This window comes from Terrapene carolina, unplaced genomic scaffold, assembly GCF_002925995.2.
Source record: "Terrapene carolina triunguis isolate 2854851 unplaced genomic scaffold, T_m_triunguis-2.0 Scaffold232, whole genome shotgun sequence".
NCBI lineage: Eukaryota > Metazoa > Chordata > Testudines > Emydidae > Terrapene > Terrapene triunguis.
In genome coordinates this window covers 836,014-856,499 of record NW_020664583.1, presented here as the reverse complement: position 1 = coordinate 856,499, position 20,486 = coordinate 836,014, and the positions used below count along the sequence as shown (strand labels likewise).

The window sequence follows — 20,486 nt, the reverse complement described above, 5'->3', positions numbered from 1 at the left end:
GATAAGGGCACCATTGATTGTAGTCCCCTCATTGCAGCTGGAAGATTTAACATCAAACCGTATGGTGCACTGAGGAAAAGCAGTGAAGAATACAATATAGAATTGAAAGATCGGGGGAAGTTAGCTGGGTGGAAGGTGATTGACACTGTTGGAATTTGGCCAGGACACCAGGGTTAGCATGCACCTACTTCAGAAATGTGCTGCCAAAATTGTGAGGGGGCTTCCTAAAAACCTCTCTGCTGTGGTTTCTCTTTTGCTCCCCTCCACCACATTTTTCTCTCTCTCCCACCATAAATCACCTTGCTTTCCCTACCTTCAGTTTAAGTCCCTGTGCCGTTGAATAGTCACTCACACCCACTGTGCTTCTCTCTCCCCTAACAAGAAACCACCAGCACCTCTTGGACACTCCTCTCAGCAGCTCCTGTACCCTGTGTGCTCTTTCTTGAGTTAGAATTGGTGGCAGATGGAGGGGGTGTCATCGTGTGGCCTCTGGATCTGTGATGATTGAGTGGGGAGTGGCTACTCTTGGCAGGGGAGGAGCAGGTCACTTTTTTGATTTTTTATGGGAAGGGGGTTGGATGGACAGTAGGTAACTTGTGGCCTGAGGGGTTGGAGTTTGAGTCCCTTCTGACCTGAAGGAGGGCAGCTGGGTGAAAAGAGGATCTCCTGTGGCCTGGAGGGGTAGATCCTATGCCTCTCAGGTGAGGTGTGCTGTGTCCCCTGAGGCCTGTGTTCAGGGGTCAGGTAAGAAGTAGGCTTCCTGAGTCCTGGGAGATGAAGTAATTGGTTGAGGGCTGCCCCCCTTGAGGCCTGGGGAGGGAAGAGAGTCAGTTAATCGGGATGTCTTCCCCACCTGACTTGTAGGGGGGCCCCGGTTGCAAATTCTGGGCTGAGTGGACAGGGAGGTTGGGAAAGAGAGGGAGGCTGCTGCAGGTGGTGCAGCTCAGCTCCAAGCTCCTAGATCAGTGTGGCTCATCAGTAGTGTGCACGGACAGGTAATGGCCCCTTATCGCTCTACTAGCACTGCTGTGTGTGTTTGAGGCTGGAGGCCTAGTTCTTCTTAGAGCAGTTACGATAAACAGTCATAGAAAGCTTACTTGTATCATGGAAGCTGAACAGCAACCAGCTTCAGCCAGGAACCTGAGGCATTTTAACAAGTAACTTGCACAGGTATCTGCAAGAAACTTCCTTTGGCTCTTTCAAAAAGGGCCATGCCATCATGCAATAGTGACGTCAGTGCTATGTTGCATCCAAAAAAGAGAAGCTCTAGAAGCAGAGAACCTCCTCCAGCCCTATGCTAGGGCTTTGGGTTAGCAGGAACTGTGTGTGAAGTGTGTCACATACTGTGTTTCTTCTAGGAGTTATTCAGAGTTCTCCAATCTAAGTATTGATCCAGCCTAACATGACAGATCTGAGAAGATCACAGCATAAAGTCTCATGGCTGGGGCCCTTATAAGTAGTTCAGGTTGGGGAGAAGTTAGACGCTTTAGCTGCTCCTGTAATTTTCCTCTGAGGAGATATTTTACTCCCCAGAGAGAAAGAGATCTTGTCATGGTTTCTGCAAAAATCCTAGTAATTTGTGGCCCCCCAAAAAACCAACCCAGAAATTTTGCAGAATGTTTAACCAACATCTGTGGTTGTCCCATGTAATTATGCAACAGACTTCGATAAGTGTGAATGCATAAGAAACACCCTTTATTTAAATATCACACACAGAGTACAATTTTTCTCAAGTGTTTCCTAGGAAATTCAGTAGTATATAAAAGGACTCCTTAATGGATGCACATTAATTTTCAGGAAGCTTAAAATCATATTTATTAAGGGATAAATCCAAGGGCTGGTCCCAATAGCCACACTGGTTCTGCTGCCAAGGGAACCTCTGCATGCTGTCAAATTCAGCCCTCTCCTCTGCAGGTGCAAGTGTGCAGCTGTTGAAGTCAATAGGACTCCACCTGCATGATGGGGTGCAGTCAGCTGTAGGATCAGAGTCTAAATTAGTAACAATAGTGCAATCAAAATCCACCAGAAACTAGCTGGCAGTAGACTGTAAATAGCCTTGTGCTAGAAGAGCTGGGATTTCATTGGTAAAAATGGGAAATTAATTCTTCAAAAATCAAAGACTGGACAAGTAAAATTTCCTAACTACTTTCCTTAGATATTTAGAGAATGTAATATTAAAATAACTTATACTGACTTGCCAGTAAGTAAATTTAAGTGCATTTTAGAGGTGGCCTCCAACCAAAACCTTGGATCTGAATACTGGATCTTCATACAAACTTCTCCCCCCCCCAAACTTTGTGACGCGGCACCCATCTCGAGTACACTTACACTCACATAGCCAGTAATAGTTAAGACGGGTATCCTTTGTATTAGGTTAGTTTGGCATTTCTGTGAAAAGCTATTGGTGACAGCAACATCTCATTATGACATGTAATTTTCTAGGTTATACTTCTGCAGCCGCGGGACAGCAGAATAATAATCTCTTGTGGTAACCTGGTAGGCTAGCTTTTTGGAGAACCTCAGGGCACATAATGTTAAAATAAGTACAAGTACTGCAAAAGTGATCAAAGCGAGGTCTCGCCAAAAGAAATCGAGGCATTTAATTGGGAGGGATTTCCTGCAGCTGTCCAGCTCATTCCCACTCAACTGGCTCAAAGGCTTCCTCTCATTGGAAGCTGGGGTTGCACAGATGACGTTAGCAATAGAAGATTCGGAGAAGTCCTCCAGCCAGAGTTTGAGATACAGAATGTCACAGTCACAATTCCAGGGATTGTCGGACACATTCACTTCCTCTAGGTTACGTAAGTTGTCAAATGCGCCAGCACGAACTGTGGTCATGCTGTTATTCTGTAGATAAAGTTTCCTGGTGCTGACAGAGAGGGCAGGCACTTCCTTCAGTCCCTTTGAGCTGCAGTCTACTAGCCAGCCCTTCATTTCTCCGAGTGGCTTACAGATACAGGACAGAGGGCAGATTTCCGCATGGACTAAACAGAACAGCATTAATGTAACAAATCCTGCAGCAGTGGGGATCTTCATGGTGGTTATATTTTCACTAAATAAAGGACAAAAACATATATATTTAAAAACAACTGATTAGTTATCAGGGTTCTAAATGTAAAGCTAGAATATAAAATTGTCCCCACTTCATCCTGCTTTAGAGTCAGCAGAAAATCTTGAGCTTCCCGGAAGACTTTTTTCATGCCCTACAGTTCCCATAATGCCATTCTGTCTTAACCTGATTAATACTAATACATTTATGAAAGAGTGTGGTGAGTCCTTGCCACTCTCACTTTGTGCTTTATTATACAAAATATTACTGCCAAAAGCTCTTGAATAGAGATGGCCCAAGTGGTGGCTAGATTCAGGTTAGTTTTAGGTTAGGGTTTTTGATTTAGGTTCAGGGCTAGGGTTTGAATTTGGTGTTGAAATCATGTGAGATTACAAATGCTGACTTTTGCCATCTTGAATGGTGTAAGTTGACTTTAAGAAGTTATCTCCAGAGATTTTTAGCTACATCCCATTTGGATCCTTTCTGTTATGGATCTGACCAGAATTGGTACATTAGGGCTGGGTTCTGGTGTGAGAATTTGAAGGGTGTGGATTAGAAGTTCTCTTTTTTTGGCCCATCACTACTCTTTTACATACTTTATGCATGAATTCATTGTTTTCAGAGTTTATTGTTTTAAGATGTAAAATGAATACAAAACTACAAATTGTGCTTATCTGTGCTCTGACATGGCTCAGAGCTCACTTTTTGGGGGATACCACCATCATGTCTTAGGTTGGCAGGTAGTTATCCCTTTGCTGTGACAGTCCCTGTTGTTTGGAGCTGGCTCCCGCCTAACATCCATCTTGGTCCCATCCATCCTCTCTTTACACATCCCCCAGTTTGTTTGTTTTTTTAAAGTATGGCCAATCAAGGGATCTAACTGGAATTTCAGATCCAAACTCCTTTGCACTGTTGGGGAAATCCAGATCCAAACTTTGTGTATTGGAACCATCTCTAATTATGACGATATTTCACCCCATAATTAGAACTTTTCTTTCCCCCTTCCTTCTATGTGGAAATCCACTGATTAAATGTGAGATTTCAAGAAAATAATTTTGATTGTATAGTGCTCTGATACTTATCTGGGGAGTGGGATGTGCTGTTAATAGGCGGCAGTTTTCTTCTTATTGTACACTCAGACTTCCCTGTCCCCTTTCTCCACCCCCACCCCCACCCCAAAAAAGAAGGTGAGATCTACTGTATTAGACTATAGAACTTACTTTGCAGGTGAACGTTGGAAGCCCAACACAAAAGCAATTTAAAACTAAAGTAGGCAAAGCATTGGAATTGGCAGACAAATAGAAATTATCTAATGGATTTATTCTATCTATCTCTAACCTCATGTTAGAGTGCCTTTTACATAAAAATAATATAGAATGGAAATTATACATATGTAAGTATAGAACTTGGACAGACTGTTCTTTGATATCTTAAAATGTGACCAGCCTTAATAACCCCAGTAGGAAAATGTCTCATTTGACAGGGTAAAAATTTAATTGATATTGCTTTCTTTCAGTAAACTTATTAAAGGCTGAGGTTGGATTGGTTTTGCTTTTAATAACTTTTTGCTTCAGAATCTAGAGAAGGTATCAGTTTCCTTTAAAGTAGCTTGCAATACAAATTATTAATTCAAAGATACTGAAGGCATGAATTCTGGTCAAGTCTTTAATTTTTGAACAAGAAATTATTTAGGTATCTACACGTGCCCAGATGTAGATACAGCACACTTTTATTTTCTTTTTTCTAAAATAGCTACAACAATCCAAAAGCCCCACATAATGAAAAGTGACCAGAGTGGGATGACAGACCTGCTTAAAACTCATCTTATCCATTCTGAAATATGGATATATTGGAAATATAAATAAGTCTAAATGCTGGTCCTGTTTTCTTAATGAAATCCTAGATTGATCACAGAGAGAGAGAGAGAAAGAGAGATCTAAATGCAACTAACGTGACAACCATACCACAGAAAAACAAGGGCATGAAAACCTTTCTTCTAAACTATAGTGAAAGCAACAAATATAAACAAAAGCCATTTGTTTCAATTTCCAGCTGATTTGAATACTGGGAAAAGACTTACAACCTTGGCGCTTTAAATCCAGGTAATGCTGCAATGCCAACTTTGACCTATTTAAGAAAATCTTTTGCTTTCATGAACTCGATAACCCAAAGTAGTTTTGAAACTCTTATATTGTCTAAGCAAACCAACCCCCCACAATTCTCTTTTAAACACTTGTAAGAAGCACACCCTGCTTAAAGGAGATTTCACATTTTACTAACTCTGTTTACAAATATGTGACTGAGACCTGTGTTTAAAAAATAATAGTACAGCCCAGGTAATTAGTTTCTCAAAATTAAGTGAGGCACCTCTTGATTTTTATCATAATTGTCCAGTGAAATACCATTTCCCTATAGCTTATGTGGGATTTCTTCTCCATAATACTATGAACTTCACCACAGAACAGCTGGAATATTAATTTTGACAATTTCTAATCTCTTCATAATCACAATTTAACCCTTTGGTGCTGAGTCTAAAGGCATGCCCTGCTGCAGCTTCAGGAATCCAGTAGCAGTTGATAACTTCTTAAAAGTGGCTACACCTTTTAATCACAACCTGATGTGTCAGTTTGTGGATAAAGATCTTTATCTAACTAAAAGCAGGGTGAGCAAAGCCTATGCTAGGGATCCTCTACCATGGTTTACTGAGTAAACACCAAGAAATGCCAAATCAAAAGGAAATGAGACCTGGGCAAGAGGATCAGGGAGAAAGGAATTGGTGAGCTGCATAGCTTGCTTACCTGTGTGTGTGTGTGTATATATATATATATATATATATTTGAGTGTTCGATCCTTTCCCTCGTTTGCGTAGTAAGGCTTTGAAGATCTGCAGTGCTGGATTAAACATAAGGTTGTCGGGTTTTAAAGATCTAGGCAGGAAATGAATGTAACAGATGACAAGCCTTCTGCCTCGTTTGTTAGGCAGCAATTCCTCTTGGGAAATGCGTAGAGTCAAGTAGCTCTTTGAGTTTTTTTTATTGTTTCAGCAGAAAAGAGAAGAATTTCATATTTTATTATGTTTTTGTTATTTAAATATTTTTCCTCTTTGAAAGGTGGCAGATTTCTTAAAATCCTGAAATGACTCACCTCCAGTCTGACAAATATTTCTTCATTAGAAGTAAAAACCTAGAGGTATAAAAGTCAGCTTGGACTTTATCAGTCACTGGGACAGGCAGGACAAGTGTTAAGTTCCAGAAACAGCTAAAGCTAGACCATAAGAGTTTTGGGGTTTTTTTTTCATCAAAGCTAAGAGTGTTTCCATTCAGCCCTTTCTGCTGAACTTGTACATTTTGTAAAATTAAATCTAAGCCACTTTAAGTTGACAATGTGTAAGAATAAAACATATATAAGGCAATGAAATACTCCAGCAAAAGTTACAGTGCCTGTCAGGTGAGGAGACTGGCCATGATTCTTTATTGCTTCATCCATCTTTTGGAAAAGCAAACCAATCACCACTGTTACAAAAAGTTACCCAGGTCCAAATTTTCAGCTCTGGCCTTCATTTAGTATCTTCTTTTCATGTGCACACAACTGATTGTACCCATAAAAGTGGACATGCAACCATTTTGTGGGCCAAAAACCTATTTGTGCATATAAACTGGGCATTTGGCTACCTACCGGTAGTTGCTCTATGTGTGCTAAATGGACATGTGGTCGTATTTGCACCATACACTCAGTTGCATGCACAAAGGTGGATGTGAAAAACACACAGGTTTGAGATTTGCCAAAACTGTGGTTCTGAATACTTAAACAGCTGAACTTATACTTTGCAATTCCTTCTTCACTCTTGTAAAGGAGGACCAATAGATATTATCACCCCCTGCACATTTGTTCTATACATTAACTGTAAATGTATGGATACACATTCAAGTTGGGAATTTTATAAATGATCAGTCATTGAGGACCTCAATTTTTAAAACTGCATGCCTGTATGTACATGTACAAAAGTGATTTTGTAAATTCATGGCTAATTTGCAAGTGCCATTATCCTAGTTATTCCTGCAACTCAGGTATTTGAACCCACAAATGGTCAGTTAGATGCATAAGTGGCTACATTTGCATATGCAGATGAATAGATCGTGCATGCAGTCTCTGTGACTGTATGCTCCAGTTAAACAGAAAATTGTGCAGAGTTCTAAAATTTGGGCACTGTATGTTTTTACCACAGACACAGAAAATAGAGATGTTCAGCAAGGGTACGTTGAACAATAGCAAATGTGCAATTATTGGGTGTGGGGGAGAGGGGTGTGTGTGCGTGTGTGTGTTTGCATGCATTATAGGTGGTGCTGGTAGCACCACATACTATTTTTTTGGAAACTTTTTTATTAAGGCAAAGTTCCGATAAAACATGAACATATTATATTGTACATTACTTATTCCTTATTCAGGATCAGGTTAATATTCAAAGAATTGCCTACAGATGCTGGATTGCTGTCAGGGGAACCCTACTTCTCTGAGTGCACTAAAAGAGGTTACCAAATTTTAAAATACCTATCCTCTTTTTTGGCACTTCTCTTTTGTGTATATTAGGGTTATCATATTGCAGTCCTGGAAAAAGATGACACTCCAAGGGGCCCCGCCCCCGCCCCAACTCCGCCTCTTCCCCACCCCCAGTCCTGCCCCAACTCCGCCCCTTCCCCAAAGTCCCCGCCCCAACTCCGCCCCCTCCCCACGGTAGGGGCAGGCAGGACAGGACCTGGTGGCGCCGAGGGCTGAACAGGCCCGGCAGGGCGGTGCGGGGGCTGCTGGAGCGGGAAGCTGGGGAAGGGGTGGCATGGCCTCAACCCCCTGGGGCTGCCTGCCCCGCAGAGGAAGCAGAGGGGCGCAAGCCGCAGCAGGACCCCAGCCCCCCGGGGGGGGGGGGGGATCTGGGGCCAGCCCGGGGAGGCAGGAGCAGCCCCGGGGGTGCTGGGCGCGTGCAGGGCAGAGCCCCGGGAGAACCCCAGCCCCGCGGCGGGCACTGCTGCAGAGGACCCCGTGCCCCGCGGCGGGCGAGGGGAGCCCCAGGCAGGGGGAGCCGGGCCGCCCACACCCACCTCTCGCAGCTGCTCCATGCTGCTCCCGGTACCGCTTTCCGCCAGTGCGGCTGCCCTGTCAGCCGCTTTTGGGTCTTTAAATAGCCATCTGGGGGGAAATCCCGGACATTTTTAGCTTTTTACAAATTCCCCCCGTACGGCTTTTTAAAGACCCAAAAGCCGGACATGTCCGGGGAAACCCAGACGTATAGTAACCCTAGTGTATATACTTGGTGTGAAAGCTTTTCCTTTACAAGGACAGTCCACATTTTACTATACCACAATTCAGAGGAGGAGGAGTCACATTATTCCAGTAATGTGCAATATTAAGTCTTGCTGCCAACAATAAATGAAGTAATTGTCATTCTGTTTAAAATGCAGATCCTTTACTGGAGCATTAAGTAATGAGGTCAGGGGATCTCTAGGAACCTGGTGTTTTGTCATAAGATGAATCTCTTTAATAATTTCCTGCCAATGCTGTCTAATTCCTGGATTCAACCACCACATGTGCAAGAATGTTCCCCTTTCCTCTCACCTCCTGCAATGAAGCTCCCCCCATAGCAAAAATATGATGGATCTTAACTGGAATCAGAAGGATGCCTGACATTTCTCATTTATGAGACCCTGTTTGCAGTTGTTTATAACTGTGCCAGATTTTAACCATTTGGAATTAATGATATTGCCCATGCTCAGTGCCTTCCTCAGGGTGAATAGTTTTGGAAAATTTCAGCAAAAATTTTTTTGCTCTTTCTAAGAACAAGGCTAGGGAAATATACATTGTTTTACTCTGTTTAAAAAATTCTGGTTACTTTGTTTTTGAAAAGCTTCTGTGCCCCCATGCTTTGGAGCAGGGACTTGACATTTGGCAGGGAGTGGTCTTTGTGTCAGGGATGTGCCGTTTGCTGTCTCTCTGTGGATCTGCCCAAATTTGGCCTGGGTAGAGACTGCCACTAGTTAGTGAGGAGAATGGGACTGGGTCAAGAGGCCAGGGATAGGAAAGAGACAGGACTGGACATGGATAGGTTGGAAGGAACGAGGAAAAGTGAGTCAAACTCGGGCTATGGCTACACTGCAGTTAAAAACCTGCAGCTGGCCCGTGCCAGCTGACACAGGGCTTGGGCTGCAGGGCGGTTAATTGCAGTATAGAGATTTTGGGCTTGGGCTGGAGCCTGGGCTCTAGGATCCTGCAAGGCGGGAGGGTCCCAGAGCTCAGGCTGCAGCCCAAGCCTGATCATCTACACTGCAATTAAATAGCCCAGCAGCCTGAGCCCTGTGCGTCCGAGTCAACTGGCATGGGCCACCTGTGGGTGTCTAATTGTAGTGTAGATATACTCTTGGAGGGAATGGTCAGAAGAGTCTGTGCCTACAGAGCCCACTCTCCTCTAGAACCTGGAATGGAACCCAAGATTCCTGAGTCTCACTATTTCTCTGCTATCAATAAATAACTGTGAAATGTACTGGTAAAATGTCCCCTCCTGCTCTACTGTTGGTCCACATACAGGATGACAGCCTACTACTACCCTGAGTTACTCTGTCAGCTCAAGCAGCAGAGGTCTGTGAGATGGATCTAAGCAAGGGCTCCAACGCTGCTGCTGATTCATGGAGGTGTCAGTAGGATGCTACATAATGGAATTTCTGTTTTATCAGTTTGCTTTTCTTAAAAAATATAGGAAATTAACTGCCCCACCCCCCACACTCTCTCACACGCCCACCCAAAATCCATATGCTAAAAGAACACTATTAAGGTTGCAAAGTCAAGCACTCAAAAGTCAGGTGAATCCAGAATTAAGGTTCTTCTTCGAGTGCTGTCCCTGTGGGTGCTCCACTCCAGGTGATGGTGCATCCTGGTGCCGTTGATCGGAGATCTTTGGTAGCAGTGCCTGATCCAGATGCACATGCTCAGCTGCTGTCTCCCGGTGTCGTTAGGGTATGCCTAGGCATGCGCATCCTGCACCCCGCTCAGTTCCTTCTCAACCGTCCTCAACTGAAGATGGGACTCAGGGCAGTGCTGAACCTCTTCCCTGGTCACTGAAGGAAATAAGTAAAAAGAAATAGAAATAGTTAGATAGAAATATCCCAGTTCTCTCCCTTCCTTTAGAATAGTTCGTTAGTTTAAAAAAAACCAAAAAACCTTTTTCTCTCACGTTCGTCTCCTGTTGAGACTCTCTCCCCAGGGAATCATAGTTCAATGATGCCGGGGTCCCCGGGCTTTAAGAAATGTGACTCCTGCAAGAAGCCTATGCTGCGGTCTGACGGACACTCACGCTCTGTGAAGTGGCTCGGCAAGACACACGTCCCTGCCAAGTGTCTCCATTGTACCAGCCTGAAAACCAGGGCTGGTCGTGACAGGGACTTGCGGCTAAAAATGCTCCTGATGGAGAAATTCCTACAGCCACCTATGGAGATGGGCAGTAAACCCTCTCCCTCATGCTCCCCGGCTAGGTCGGAACCCATCGGGAGCGCGGCTTCACCCTCTCAAGCGAAGAGGCAGGAAGCCCCAATGTCTCTGCACAGAGACTTTCAAAAGGGTAAAGGGTCTCCTGCAAGATCTTTACCCTCGGTGCTGACAGTGCCAAAAGCAGGCACCTCCGACCGCCCCAGCACCTCAACCGTGGCTCACACGGGGCGCAAAAGTAGGGACCCAACTTCCCACAGTGGGAAGCTCTCCTTGGCACCGGTCCTGTCGGCATCGAAGATAGACCCGGCACCAGCAGCGCGTTCCACCCCGGTGCCAACAAGAATGTCGGCACCGAGCCTGCTTATCACCCCCGCAGCAGACGCGGACCCCATGCAGGGTGCCTATAAACGGCCTGCGGCACCCGCGAAAGCAAAACAAAAGTCACTGCGGGCTTCCGCTCACACTTCGCGCTCTGTAGGACCACAGCCCATGGAGCAGCAGCAATTTTTGCATCAAGATGATATCTCCATGGCCCCTGAGCCTGACTCTCTGCTCCTAGACACAGAGCACTCACTGTTTGAACAGCCGCTCTCACCACCCAACCTGGCCGCCCTCACTGACAGCAAGAACGACATGCAGCAGCAGGCAAAGTTCTCCCTGCCTGATTCTCCTCCTCCACCGAAGCTATATATATCTCAAGTCACAGCGCCTCACAAGAACCAGCCTCAGTTTCCCTACTTTGTCCCCCTGTGGGCAAGGCCTCACTTCTCTTACCCTATGCCTTGGCCTCAGTGGTACCGTTGGTCGGCTCCTGCCACCACCCCTCCTCGAGGCCACTCCACCAGACCGCAAGCCCGCTCTGCGCTCTCCATCTATATCTAGAGCTCCTGAACCCCCTCCTGAAGAGCTGGGCCAAAAACTCTTCCCTGATTCACGGGCTCCTAACTCTCCATCAGCTGCAGATGGAGCCCTCATGCCTCCACCTCCACAAAATGTGGACAACTTTAAGCAATTCTAGGAACTTTTCAAGAGGGTGGCACTCAGCCACACAACACAGACTCCTCAAAATCTCCAATCCTCTGCACCTTGAAAGATCGCGCTACCCATAAATGAAGCCCACCTAGAACCAGCTGACACTCTCTGGCAGACCCCTGCCTCCATCCCACCAACATGCAGAAAGGCTGAATGTAAATATTATGTTCCTGCTAAGGATACAGATTTCTTATTTTCCCACCCACAGCCAAACTCTCTTGTAGTGAATGCAGTGACACCGGACAAAACAGCCACACTACCGGCCCACCCCGCAAGACAAGGACCTCAAACGGCTTGACCTCCTGGGCTGCAAGGTTTATACCTCCTCTACTTTGCAATTTAGAATTGCAAATTACTCCGCCCTCCTTGCAAGCTATGACTATGACAACTACAACAAGCTCTTTGATTTTACCTCCCATATTCCAGAGGACAGGAGAGCGGACTTTAAGTCAGTCCTTGTTGAAGGTCAATTGGTGTCCAGGATGGTGCTACAAGCATTCCTGGACATGGCGGACACAGCAGCCTGCACTACTGCAACTGCGGTGGTCATGCGCAGGTCTTCCTGGCTGTCTGCATCTGGTATCCCCAAAGATCTTCAGACCAAAGTGGAGCACCTTCCCTTTGACAAAGATAAACTTTTTTCTAAAAAAACTGATGAAGTCCTTCACACTATGAAAGACTCTAGAGCCACCCTGCGCACACTGGGCATATACCCATCCCTCCCCAGGAGACAACAGTATCAAGCTTATCAGAGGTCCCTCGCACAACAATAGCACCGGCCCCAGCCCAGCCCATATGGTATTGGGAGGAACCACAACAGACCTCCTAGGCGCAGACAAAACCATGTGCAACCAACTACCTCCCACCCATCGGGAAACAAACAGCAATTTTGAACTGTTGGTTGCGGGGCTGCACGACCACCCATTGACTCCACCGTCTATCTGCCCATTTGGCCACCGCCTCCAGGTTTTCCACCATGTCTGGCAACAGGTCGCACAGGACCGCTGGGTCCTGGAAATAGTTCAGTCAGGTTACTCCATCCCTTTCATATCCTGCCCGCCTGCCCACCCTTCCCCGTCCCTCTTCAGGGACCCCTCTCACGAGCACCTACTTCACGTAGAAGTGACTCATCTTCTGCAGCTAGGTGCAGTGGAATCTGTACCAATGCAACATCAGGGATAAGGGTTCTACTCCCACTACTTTCTGACCCAAAAAAAAGGCAGGTGATGGAGACCTATACTAGACCTACGCCAACTGAACAAATTTGTACGTGTACAGAAATTCAAGATCGTCACATTGGGCACAATAATACCCGCACTGGAACAAGGGGACTGGTTCACAGCCTTTGACCTACAAGATGCCTATTTTCACATATCCATTCATCCAGCACACAGATGCGTCCTACGATTCACACTCGGACACAACCACTTTCAATACAGAGTGCCTAGGTTGGCACCAACTGAAAGTGGATACCACTAATAACTATTCAGTGGCCTGTGTGAAATAAATGGAGTTGTTCTAGGCCACTTCCCAGGGGACACATCTGCATCACCAAAACCACCCCACTATTGCCACTAAATAGCACTCTTGTTGACAGTCTTAGCAGGAAGGTCAGGAGACCAAATACTGAATAGGCTTTGAGACCAGACCAGTCTTTCACTTCAAGAAGTGAAACTCCGATCTGCAAGTACAAGCACAAAGGAGGGACTGGGTGGGAAAGCTTGCATTAGTACTGCTTGTGTTGTAGCTGTTTTTTTAGATAAATCCAGCACCTCAGTCTGGAGTAGGGTGACCAGATAGCAAGTATGAGAAATCGGGACAGGGGATGGAGTGTAACAGGCACCTATATAAAACAAAGCCCCAAATGTCGAGACTGTCCCTATAAAATTGGGACATCTGATCACCCTAGTCTGGAAAGCTATCAGTCTAGTATTTTATAACTACTACATTCACCTAAAATTTAAACAAAAAATTAGACCACCTCCAAAGTATCTTTTGTGAGCAGTCAGATTTGAATTTGGGCTTTACAGGCAGAGGTCCAGAGCACCAGATAAATTCTCCTTTGCTCCATTCCCAAAGAGACTTTTTAAAACTAATCCTTGCTTTGCTTGTACAAATATAAAGTAAATGTATGGTTTACAATCTACTAATGTAATCTCTTTCCATTTATTCTTGGTCTACCTTCTAATAGTAATCCATCCCATAGATCCTGTAGGTCAACTGGCTGGGGAAAATGATAACATGTATCTCTGTTCCCTGAGTACAATTGTCTCTGATACCATTCTGTTGGGGGTAACCCAAGGGGAGAATTGAGAGTAAATGGTACATTTTATTAGTAATACACACAGAAATGATACACTCTGGTCCAGTGCAGGAGACATGCCAATTGCTGTACCGTGCCACCAATGGCCAGGAAAATGGTGGAAGGTTATAGGAGGTTTTCTTCAGAGTTCTTAAAATCATAGAAAATAATCAAAGAATTAGGCCTGGAAGGGACAGCAAGAGGTCACCTTGTCTATTCTCCTGCACTGAGGCAGGGCCAAGTAAATCTAGACCATACCTGAGAGGTGTTTTGTCTAACCTGTTTCTAAAAACCTCCATCCCTTTCTGCTGAACTTGTAAATTTTGGAAAAATCAAATCTAAGCCACTTTAAGTTGACAACATGTAAGAATAAAACATAAGGCAATGAAATACTCAAACAAAAGTTACAGTACCTGTCAAGTGAGGAGACTGGCCATGATTCTTTATTGCTTCATCCATCTTCTGGAAGAGTAAACCAACCCAGCGCCCATTACTGTTACAAAAAGTCACCCCCTCGTGAGGGTCAAGGTTACAAAAGTGACCCCGTCACAAGGAAGGGGTCAAATGTCCAGTGACTCCAACGGCTACTGTTATGTCTGACTCTCTCAACTCTCCCCCCTTTAAAAAAATTCGAATGCAGATAAAACATACCAATCCCAAACAACCGTTGTACAGCCAGTTAATAACGCACACATGGAGATATAGACGCTAGAGGATGGAGCTCGACACAGGTGACCTGAAACCTACTGAGAGATGAGAATTATTCTCTCTAATTTGACACCTGTGAGATATGATCATGTCTGACCCTCTAGCATTCTTGTTCAGTTTGCACAACAGAGAGGGGGAAAGGGGCCAGTCTGGGCATGACACTACTCTGGAGCAAACCCCTAATTCTTACAAAAGGAGTCATATGACCTCTGAGTCTCTCCGTGCTACTGTACAAGCATATATATTCAGGCCTTATATGGGGGACCAAGATTTCACCTCATACCAGTTAAATTGGCCCAAACCGGCAATCATCCTTCATGTATATCTTTCATTGAAGTTAATGGGAGTTTTTCAGGGAGAATAACTGCAGGGCGAGCTATGTATACACATTTTGAAAGATTTTTATCTGACAACAAACAGACTGCTACTAAATGCACTCCCAATCAGAAGCCAAATTAAGATGAAGGCATATAATATTGTGTCTTCAGTTTATTCAATGACTGGTTCACTTCATCCTCCATTTCATTAAATCAAAATGTCCTTTGGCCCCAGAGTCCTAAAGTAAGGGCTTGTCTACACAGGAAAGCTTTTACTAATAACAAAGATATAATAATACTAGTATAATTAAACTGATACTTACATTAGTATAATTCCCTCGGTGGACATTCTTATGTTTCCACACCGGAAGTTATCCACCTGTACTGGTTTAAATTCACACCTTAGCTTATGCAGGTATAACTTTCCCATGGCTCTGACTTCTGACCCCTGTTAAGAATCCAAAGCAGTGGCTCTGCCCAGTGCGCCAAGAATTTTAGCTTCAGTCTTAATGGCACTGGTTTGCATCTTTATCTAAACAAAACAATGAAAAGCATGTAAATATTAAATAAAAGTATGATGTGTCTAGTTTATAGCATGACAAATTTCACTGTGGGGATGTCAGGAATATATTCAGGACTTCTGTTCCTAAGTAATAAAACCAATGCATGGTGATACATGTAAAACTGACTTTTTGCTAGTGTCAGATTTGGTCAGGAAAATATAAGAAGCCATTTTATGTGGTAAGTCTAATGGCCATAGATGAGAGCTCATTTAAATGTTTCAGGCAAAGCAAGAATTATAAGGATTCCTCTAGAATTTAATGGGTTTTGCCATATTTTAAGGACTTGATTAAAAAAAAAATCAAACAGAGAATCAAAATAAAACTTTTGAGATTCATAAAGTAAAACTCCAAAGGAAAACATCTGGAAGTCCTAACTAGGATTAATTTGGTGAAAACTGTCTTTAAAAGCACTGATTTTTAACATAAAGAACAGTTACTGTCAAAAACATAAAATAATCCACCTTCCTTAAAAAAAAAAAAAATGCAGAGGTTCCTGACTCCTTCAGAATCACCTGGGCCAGCTGCCTGAAGCTTTTATTTAGACAAACTCTCAAAGGATTTAATGACTAAAAGTCGTCACATAGGCCTTGATCTAATAATATTGTATTGAAGTTATGCACATTTTCAAATAAATTTGTTCACTATTGCTCTAAGACCAAAATGTATAATGCTTTGTATGCGTTTATGTAAAGGCATGTTATTCAATATTATATATGAGTGTGTATTTGTGCATGTAGCTATATCAGTTGATATATATAATGAATGGTTTGTTTAACAACACAACATAACAATCATTTGTTTTTCACCTTTCTGGGCTTTCTTCTATGAAAGTTAAGAATGGACTTGAAATAGCTTTTCCTTAGTTTCACGCACCAACTATGTAAGTTTTACTTGGAGCTTTGGTTTCAAACCCATTTCTCAAAAGTGTCCATGTTAAGATGGACCCTGACTTTTTGAGGTTTGGATCAAAACCTAACAAAAGCCTGGAAGCATTGTGTTCTGAGAGTTCAGACTCAACTCTGCTCAAGTTGCTTGTGAACTGTATCACATCTTTTCAGTGAATCTGATCTGCATTTAGAATGTGTAATAAAACCCAGGTGAGTTTTGTGTGTGTTACAAACGTACTGCACATCCCTACTTTGCAAGGCCTCTCCTCTATTTCATGAATGACAATGAGCACCTGTCCACTGGGGAAAAATAGGAGGGAAGAGAAATTTCTGGGGTTTATTTATTTACTTTTAAATTGACTGACCTTTAGGGAGCCCAAGCCTGTTACCAGCAGCCCAAAATTAGTTAGGACCTTTTTCTTAAAAGATGATTTTTGGTGCCTGTCTGTTTCTGAATGTTTTTAAAAGCTGTTTTGAACAGTGCTATGATGGGGAAAAGCTAAAAGGATTTTTAGGGCTTTTATAATCCCAATCTTTTCTCTATGAATTGGAGAAAGTGATTTGACCCCTATTTAAATAAATAGTCCATCTGCCTGTCAGGTGCACAACAGTCTGATTTGTGAACAGACTGCTGATGTTGTGAGTGGTGGGGATGGGGAAGATCTTGCTGATTTAGGATTGTTTCTTGGAAGATTTTGACAGGGTGTGTGTGTTTTAACTGCTTTGATTCATTAGGACTCTGTGGCTTAAAAACACCTTTAATAGAGAGTAAAGACAACTCAGAAGGCGAATTGTAAATACAGCTAGTGATGCATCCAAGTAAAGAGAGATCAGGAAGGGTAGTACATTCTAAAATGGAAAATAAAGGCCATGATGATATTGCAGCTATGGAATTGCCTTTGGAGCACAGAAAAGAATAAATTTAGAAGCTAGGTAGTTGCGTGTCTACTAAATATACTATATATCTATATCTTCCTGCATATATGGTTCTCTTCCTTTAACAACAGACAAGTTTGTTGAAAGTGATGCAGCTTCTTAGAATATAAAGATTCCTTAAAATGCCCAGTTTCCCCTATTCTTCTCTGTACCCTGTATTCCACAATCCATTTCTATACATATTAAGGGAATGATCCTATTCAGAATGAAAGTACATTATTCCACAGAGCAATCAAGTGTTGCACTTTCTGTAGACACTAAAGGAAGTATGGAATATTTATATTCCTCCCCACAGTTGCTTAAAGTTCTTTGCTATAGTATCATCCGTGATAAGTGACTTATCTTTGCATTGGATCCCAAGCTTCTTCCCCCCACCCCCATCACTTTATTTATCCATGGTGCAAGTGATCTTTGATCACATTGAGCCCATGAATCTATTAGACCTGGAGAGGACTGTGGGTCAGATCCTACAGTCCTTATTCATACAGGTTAGTCCAAGTGGGTCTTAATGTGTCTTTGGGATGAGTAAAGCCTGCAGGATTGGGCCTTATATTTACAGCATCAGAGTTGTTGATAGCTTCTCCTGGACTTAAGGAACAGTGAAGATTTGGTGGACATTATCAAGTTTTCCAAACAACCTCATTCACAGCTTTGCCTCTTCAAAGTATTCTTGGAGACTTTTCTTCTGGGGCCTAATTCTCTCATCAGTTGCATGAGTGCAGCTTGTATTCATTTACAGAGAAGAAATGAACATGCAAAGGGCGGGATGACTGGACTCAGGGCCGGCTCCAGGCACCAGCTTAACAAGCAGGTGCTTGGGGCGGCCAAGGGAGAGAGGCGGCACCTGCGGCAATTCGGGGGCGGCAGGTCCCTCACTCCCTCTAGGGAGTTTTTTTTTTTTTGCTGGAGCCGGCCCTGACTGGACTCCTACTGTTTAGGAGAAAGGACACAAATTAAAACTAAATGCCCAAGCTAGGTGCATGACTAGCTGGGCTGCCTGCTATGTCAAGTCCGAGTAACATGCATAGCAGAAATCTGAATCCTTTTTATAGGAAGTTTATAAAGAGCTATTGTCATTCATTGCCATCAGCTACTCTTAAACCCTTCAAGATGGAGGTCTTTAGAGAACTATACCCATTCCTCCTGCTGAATGGCTTTGCTATTACCTTGTCACACGTTTTCAATATGCAACATCATTAACCCACCTCTTTTCTCCTCTGAGTTTTACCTCTGATAAAACCTGGTCTTGATGCCTTCATTAAGGGCTTTTTGGTAGGATTGCTGCCACTGAATTCTTGGGAAGTATCAAAGTAGTCCTCTGTATAACAAATATGCAGAATTAACATTCGTCATTGGGAGACCCATTGTAAATTAGTGAGTAAGCAAATAATTAAAGAAACAAAACAAAGGGTAATGGATCACAACGTGCACTTGTTCTGGCTGCTTTAACATATTCTAGAGGCTGGTGTGGCTCCCCGGACCAAAGGGGTGGACAAAAGCCACCTATACCTCCGTGTACTGCTCTAACACACCTGGTGCTCTAGCCTATTAAGTGACTATATCATTTGGACTCTAAAAAGACATTTAAGTCCCATCTTCCTGTCGTTTGTAGGCTTCTTTTTTATTGTATGTTCACTATGGATTTGTCCACTTTAGCTTTAAATACCTCAAGCATTCTACCACTTGCTTGGGAGATTTTTTCTACAGATGAATAGATCTTACTTTTAAGAAAATCTTCTGCCTAAAATATCCCTAGCTTTATCAAAGTACTCCTAGTTTATACCCCTTTTCATTATGGAAAATAATGCCTCTGCCTCCTTGGTTTACATCCTTCAAATATTTGTACATTGTTACAATGTTCACCTTAGTGATTGCTGTCTCCAAAACTTTCAGAATTCTCTCCGAATGAATACAAATGACAAATATGATGATCCAGAAGTCAGCCCTGGTTAGACATTAATATAAAAAGACTCTGCGTAGAACAAGTAAAACCTGAGTGTATTTTTTAAAATGTGCTTTTTCATATTTTTAGCTCCCTTTTGCATTTAAAGTTTTAAACGGTGTGCATTACATGCTGGGTCAATGCAGATGTGAGGTCGGATTTTACATATTGACAGTTACATAGATAGAATCCATTAGAGAGCATTTACAAGAAACAAAACAAAACACCAGATCATCTTCATTTTTTTCCACTAGGGGTCACTGAAGTCATTTTTCTTGATGGATGCTGTGTCTATGGCTTCTGGCTCAATCTATATTATACATGTCTTAAATTAAAATAATTATCTCCAAGACTGAAACATTGTTTTAGGATATCTTCTGAGATCAAAATATAGCAGAGATACGTGTGTATGTGTGTCCAAAAGGGCTAATGCAATTCTTGGCATCCTTGGCTGCATAACCAGGGGAATCTCAAGTAGAAATAGGTTATTTTACCTCTTTGGTCCTGGGTCTGACTGATACTGTAATGCTATGTCCCGTTCCGGTATCCACAGTTCAAGAAGGATGTTGATAAACTGGAGAGGGTTCAGAGCCATGTTCCCTCTAATTTTTTTCCATCGATGTGCAGAATGAATTTTGTTATGTGCACCAATATCGAGGTAATGTGTGGATATAAATCACCCTCACATATTATATAGTATAGTTTAACCGAACCGTTTTTTCCCCATTAATGGAAAGGCAGCAATTTAAACATGGGCCAAAGTCTGAGCTCCTCACTTGAGCAGAAAGCCCGTGGGAGTTTTGCTTAACTAACGATGGCAGAATTTGGCCCTAGAGGTGAATATTTTCAAAAATCTACAATCAGCAGCATATTTAAACCTGGATTGTCACCTTTAAGTTCAACAAATTTAAAAATTCAGTCTACCCACTGTCTGGCAACATCAAATGTTCAATCGGTCAGTTTGAAAACGGCTGGAGTATAATTGTGTAGTGAAGTATTTGTACACAGTATTCTATTAACGTGAAATCTGCAAATAAAATCCGAATCTTTATGTACAAGCTTCATAGCTGAGACCTGCTAGCAATGTATGCAATATGAAAATTAGAATCCCTATTAGTCTTCTTGAAAGTGAGTTACAGACACAGAGAATGTAATTACTCCAGTACTAACAGCAGTACATACACCGTTAAAATGTTCTCCTCATATTAAAAAATACATAGTACATTTATATTCAAGAAGAGAAAATTACCTGATTCTAACAGTGGATTGTGAAACAACAT

The 20,486-nt window shown here is 42.9% G+C and overlaps 1 protein-coding gene across 1 annotated transcript; it reads right to left on the bottom strand.

Annotated features, from left to right (window-relative positions):
• Window positions 1–1,768: 1,768 nt before the first annotated feature.
• GP9 (glycoprotein IX platelet) lies at window positions 1,769–3,771 on the bottom strand. The gene is made up of 2 exons (XM_029912572.1): window positions 3,752–3,771; window positions 1,769–3,052 (listed from the first exon to the last, which is right to left on the bottom strand). The coding sequence occupies exons 1-2, from the start codon at window positions 3,769–3,771 to the stop codon at window positions 2,422–2,424; spliced, it is 651 nt and encodes a 216-aa protein (XP_029768432.1). The 3' UTR covers window positions 1,769–2,421.
• Window positions 3,772–20,486: the final 16,715 nt, after the last annotated feature.

Excerpts from the sequence above, each read along its gene's own strand:
- GP9 (XM_029912572.1), bottom strand. The coding sequence starts at position 3,771 with ATGGTGGTATCCCCCAAAAA. Across the intron at positions 3,053-3,751 it reads ATGGTGGTATCCCCCAAAAA|TGAAAATATAACCACCATGA; the intron begins GTGAGCTCTGAG and ends TCCTTTATTTAG.